General features: G+C 53.4%; 1 protein-coding gene across 1 annotated transcript; it reads left to right on the top strand.

The window, feature by feature from the left end:
• Nucleotides 1-2,550: 2,550 nt before the first annotated feature.
• On the top strand, nucleotides 2,551-4,983 carry Amer3 (APC membrane recruitment protein 3). Its single transcript, XM_026387803.2, has one exon. It carries the CDS (start codon nucleotides 2,551-2,553, stop codon nucleotides 4,981-4,983), a length of 2,433 nt encoding a protein of 810 aa, XP_026243588.2.
• The last annotated feature ends 446 nt before the right edge of the window (nucleotides 4,984-5,429 follow it).

Here is a 5,429-nt window from a genome sequence, read left to right as displayed (position 1 = left end):
TAAAACATAGAAAAATGATAAGTAAAACAAAGATCTTGGAATGAGTATCTCCAAAATTTCTTGCCATCAAAGTTACATTACCTTAAATAATGATTTTTCTAAATTTATGTGAGCCACCATTGTTACCTGGAATCTTCACTTTCATTGTGTTTTCCAAAACTCCTCATGAGAACACATTTATTTTTCTACTTTAGATTTCTCACAAAGAGAATCTGAACTGTTGGTTCATAGGACATCAGGTTCAATCCCAGTTCTGTCACTTACCACCTATGTGAACTTAGCCAATCTATTGATTTTTCTGAACCTGAATTTATTCTTTATAAAATGGGGGTTTTAATTTTTAATAGTATGTCCTTTCTAAGGTGAAGGACCAAGCCCTGTGCCTGATGAAGTGAATGTGACCAAGACTCAAGTGTGGGTCATCTGACACCAGAGTAAGCACTGTGTGATGTGCAGCAAAGCCTATCAGAGCTGGGGGAGGCCTTATTTAGGCTGCAAAAGAATGTGTGAAGGGTTTGCAGCAGCAGGGTAAGAAAGCGTTGGGCATGCACCATCTGGCAGCAGGCAGAAAAGCCAAAATGACAGCTTGAGGCATGGTCCTAGTATCCAGGTTGCCGCCACCAAAGGCCAAACTGCAGCTGATGACAAGCCTGAGTTTTGCAATGCTCCTGGGCATGATGCCTACTCTTTCTCTCATCCTGCAGCCAAAAGTCCTAGGTGCCCCCCAGAGGGGAGGAAGCACTACCCACAGGTGGGAGCAGGTGGAGGCCTATCATCTTGTCCCTGTGAGCCTTGGCAGCATACAGCTTTGCCCAATGGATTAGAAGACAACCCCTCTGGTCACCCATCACTCATGCAGAAGCATTTTAGGGCTTCAAAGGTCAAGGAGTGCTGTCCAATAGGCACTCTACAACTTCTTTGGGAGTGGGTCTGCAGGTATATAGGCTCCATTGGCCATGTGCATTCTGCCTGCTGCAGTTCCCCTCACAAACTGGGAGCTGGGGCAAATGAATGCAGAGCCACCCCTGGAGCTGTCCTCATGGAAAGTCAAAGAAGCCAGTCACAAGCTTTCTCTTCCAGCATCTCTTTGGCCAGACTGACAGTGGACAACCCTCAGGTCACTCACCACCAAGGAAAGTATATAAGGGGGCAGTAGTAGGGAGAGTGTGTTTCAGTGTTTCAGGTGAAAGCAGAAGCCATGATGGTGTGGGAGACAAGAACTCAGGAGGTTCTCAGATTGTGCTCTTTGGTTTTGCACCCCACTTGCTGGAGCTTGGGGAGTCTTCAAACTTACCCCCAAGAGCAGCATGTGAAAACTAGATCCTTGTTCCTCTCCCACAAGCCAGCTCCTGGCACAGGTCCCTTTACCAACCTCACTCTGTTCCTTCCCTACCTCCTTCCTTGACTTTCCCCACCTTGTTCCATCCCATTGTCTGGGCATGAATTCGGGCCCTCAGTATTCATGACTTCCTGCCAGATTCTCTTTCTCCATGTGGTTGCTGAATCCTGGTGTTTCTTTCTTTGGAAGACCTAATAACTTCACCCTCACAATGATATCTACTATAGTCCCCATCCTCAGCTCACTTGAACTTTTTCTTGACAGTCATCTCTCCTCATTTATTGTATCCTCCGTCCAGATCCACCCACTCATTAGAAGATCATTGTGGCACTTCATTGACCTCAGGATAAGGCCAGATACCCCAGCTGTGCCAGGACAAGCAAGTCTTGAGCACTCTTGCTACCTTACCCCACTTCCACCCCCAGGGCAGACCCCAGTGCCTTTCCCATGGAACTCAGCCTGGACATGAGAAACCTTCTCTGGATGACACTACAGGCACCAATATCTGTCAGTAAGTGTGCATAAAAGGTGATACTGCCTATCATACTCTGTGTTTCCCAATTGACCTTCACCAAGTTCCACACTGCCTCCTGCTGTGAGGTTCTCTCTCCCCTCTGTCTTAGAGCTCTGCAGGCTGTGTCTTGCCCCATGACCTCTGTGTAGATTGAGTCTTGCCTCCACTGAAAGGTTTCTGGTCCTGGAGGGGTAGCTGTCTCAGCCCTGGGAGGCAGGCCGGTGCATCTCTCTTAGTATGATGAAGGAGGCAGCTTACTTGATTGGATCCTCTGCTCCATCCACTCTGAAAGGCAGGGATCTGGTGAGGGTGAACTATTGTTGATAATTCAAGCCTAGAAATGGGAGTCTAAATTGACCAGATGAGCTGAAAAGGTGTTTAAGGGAGTTGAGGGCTCACGAATGCAGCATGCACCAGGTCACAGGTCAGCAGCTGTCATTTTGACTCCTACAGTGTGCCTTTAGGCATGTGACTTAACTGCTCAGGGCATCAGTTGTCTATGAAAACAAGAGTGGTGCATGAGGATGAGGCTGTTCCATTCCCCTCTCCCCCACCACCATGGAGGACCCACTGGGACCCAGGCCTCTGCTGTTGAGCAAGTCATGTGACAGGGGTGGGCAGAGGTCTTTGATACCTTCCAGTCTCTGATACTGAGTACCACCTGCTTTCCTCCACAGTCGCCGGGGTCACTGGAAGCATGGAGCTGAAGAGGGGAAAGACCTTCATCAAATCCAGCTTGCAGATTTCCCATGAGAAACCCCCAGACCCTGCAGCCACTGCTGTAGCCAGGGAGGATGCAGGTCCCTGGTCAGTCTCGTTGGGAGGGCAGCAGAAACCGCATGGAGAGAAGGGTTCTGAAGCCAGCTCCAGCATCCAAGGGTATGATCGGTGCCTCAACAAAGGGGCACAGACTGACCCTGAAGGAGGTCAAGCCACCTTCAAATTGGTACGGAAGAGCAAGACTCATGAGAGTGTTCCAGGGGCCAGCAAGACAGCAACCACCCCAGGACAGCTGGTGGGTAGCGCAAGCTTCCCAGGGCCCTCTGGCAGCCAGCGCATGATTGACTACCGCCACTTTGTGCCCCAGATGCCCTTTGTGCCAGCTGTGGCCAAGAGTATCCCAAGGAAGAGGATTTCCCTGAAACGGCCCAAGAAGTGCTTCCGGAACCTATTCCACATCCGCAGAAACAAGACAGAGAACTTGGCCTCACTGGCAGCCAAAGGGAAGAGCCTGTCCTCCCCGGGGGACCCATCGGATGCTGCAAGGCAGAGAGGCAAAACCTTCTTTTCCCAGGGCGAGGGGCTGGGGCTGGACGACCTGTGCCAGGACCTGTCTGACAGTGAGTTCCTGCCTGACTCACCCTTCGACCTCTGCAGTGCCCTGTGCGAGGATGTAGCCTCCCTGAAGAGCTTTGACTCACTCACAGGCTGCGGGGAGATCTTTGCAGATGAGAGCTCGTTGCCACCCCTGGAGCTGAGTGAAGGCCCCGAGAGCCCAGGTCGGGTGTCCCAAGCCTTGGAAAGCAAGGATCCCAGGGGCCCTTCCCAAGACAGTGTGGAACAGCTGGCATCACCTGCCCAGAATGAGGTGTTGGATTTCACCAAGTTCTGGGACAGTGTGAATCGCTCTGTGAGGCAGCAGCAGCGTGCCCTGCTAGGCCCGTGGCTGGTGGGTCCTCAGGGGACAAACACAGACCAACCCAGGCTGGATGTAACTGGGTTGGCAGAGTTGCCCCTGTTTCCCTGCAGGGGCCCCCCAAGTGGCTCCAAAGCCAGCTCTGTAGACACAGGCACCCCCAAAAGTGAGCAGCCAGAATCTGTGTCTACGAGTGATGAGGGTTATTATGACTCCTTCTCCCCCGGCCTTGAGGAGGATAAGAAAGAGGCCCCAAGCCCAGGAACACCTGCAGCTGCCTTTCCTAGGGACAGTTACAGTGGGGATGCCCTTTATGAGCTCTTCTATGACCCCAGTGAGGCCCCTGTCGGCCCAAGCCTGGACGATGACTTGTGTGTGTCTGAGAGTCTGTCGGGACCAGCCTTGGGGACACCACTGTCCATGTGTAGCTTCCATGTGGGGGCTGAGGAGAACCTGGCCCCGGCACCAGGCCCTGACTTGCTTAGCCAGGGCTTCCTGCAAAGCTCTTGGAAGGGCAAGGAGTGCCTGCTAAAGCTCTGTGACACAGAGCTTGCTATCACCATGGGCATTGTCAACTGGCTTCGCCGAGCTCCACCTGCCCCAGCCCCTGCCCCTGGAGAGCCTGCAACCTCATCTGGTCCACAGAGGGCCCCTAGAGGACCGGCAGAGAAGCTAGAGGGCAGCGGGGAACAGGCCTCCGATGCAGGCAGGGCCACAGTGTGCTCAGCACCTAGCAGACAGCAGCTGTGGGCTCACTCAGGCACTAAAGGCCTGCTTGTCAAAGAGAGTAGTGTCCCAGGAGAGTCTGTAAGGGGGACTGGCACCCCCTCCAAGAACTCCTCTCTAGAGGAAGAGACACAAGGCCACCCTAATGGTTTGATCTCCTCTGTGGGGTCTTCAGCCTCTACAAGAGACATTTCCAGTAAAGGCAAGGCTCCCAACTCCACGGCCTGGCCTGGCTCACAGAAGGAACCCAGGCCACCAGAGAACCTGAGGAATTCTCAAGGGCCATGGAGGCCAGGTCCTGGGGGAAGTGCTCTGGATGTAGGGCCCACCTTGGCTGGCTATGTGGCCCGCATGGCAGCCTTGCAGATCCACCCAGACAGCCAGCCTCCAAGGCAGGACATAGGCAGTGGACCCTTCAGGCAGTCTCCAGCCTGGGGCCCTGACCTTCTGCAGCAGAAACAGACCAGCAGTTCTCCCAATGGGGTAGCTGTCTGTGGCCTTCCCATCCAGAACAGCCCACAGGACCAGAGGTGTCCAGGCCTCATCCTGAACCTGAGCCAGCTCAAATTGGAACCCACCAGACTGGGTGCCCAGACCTGTGCCTCCGTGGAGGGCCAGTCACTGCAGCTCAGTCCCAGGGCTGTGGCACAGGCAGGAGGACACAGGGGTCAGCTGGACTCTGAATCTCCTTCAGGCCCTACTGCTGGGCGGAACCCCCGGGGATATCCCCCAGAAATCCTGGGCCTCACTTTGAACAGTCAGCGGTAGGTGGGCTCCTCTGCAAGTGTCCTCACATGCCGCCACGGTCTCCTGACCCAAGAAAGCCTCCCTTGAGGCTGGTTGGAAGTTGGGGCTTCCAGGCAAACCATGACGGAGCCCCATCTGTAAAACAAGCTCACCCTCCTCAGGAGCTGCATCTTCACAGTCATATTCAGGAGAACCAAGGAAACCAAATTTCCACCTTTTGTCTGAAATTGGAGGACTGTGTTGGGGGGAGGGGGCAGGACTCAATCAAATGGGGGGAGGGGTGGATTTTCATGCGGAGGCATTCATGCCTGAATCCAAAGTCAAGGACAATTCAAAACTGTGAACACCTAGCTGCTCCTCATGCAGTATGTCAGAGAGGAGTTCAGACTTGGGACCAATGGGGGAAAAAAAATGGTCCACACTGTAAAATGAGAGGAGGCTAAGAGAGCCTATGTTTCTGCATGGGT

This window comes from Urocitellus parryii, chromosome 1, assembly GCF_045843805.1.
Source record: "Urocitellus parryii isolate mUroPar1 chromosome 1, mUroPar1.hap1, whole genome shotgun sequence".
Lineage (NCBI taxonomy): Eukaryota > Metazoa > Chordata > Mammalia > Rodentia > Sciuridae > Urocitellus > Urocitellus parryii.
This window is presented reverse-complemented; position numbering and strand designations above follow the sequence as displayed.

What these genes read in the sequence shown, in the direction of transcription:
- Amer3 (XM_026387803.2), top strand. Translation starts at nt 2,551, where the DNA reads ATGGAGCTGAAGAGGGGAAAGACCTTCATCAAATCCAGCTTGCAGATT.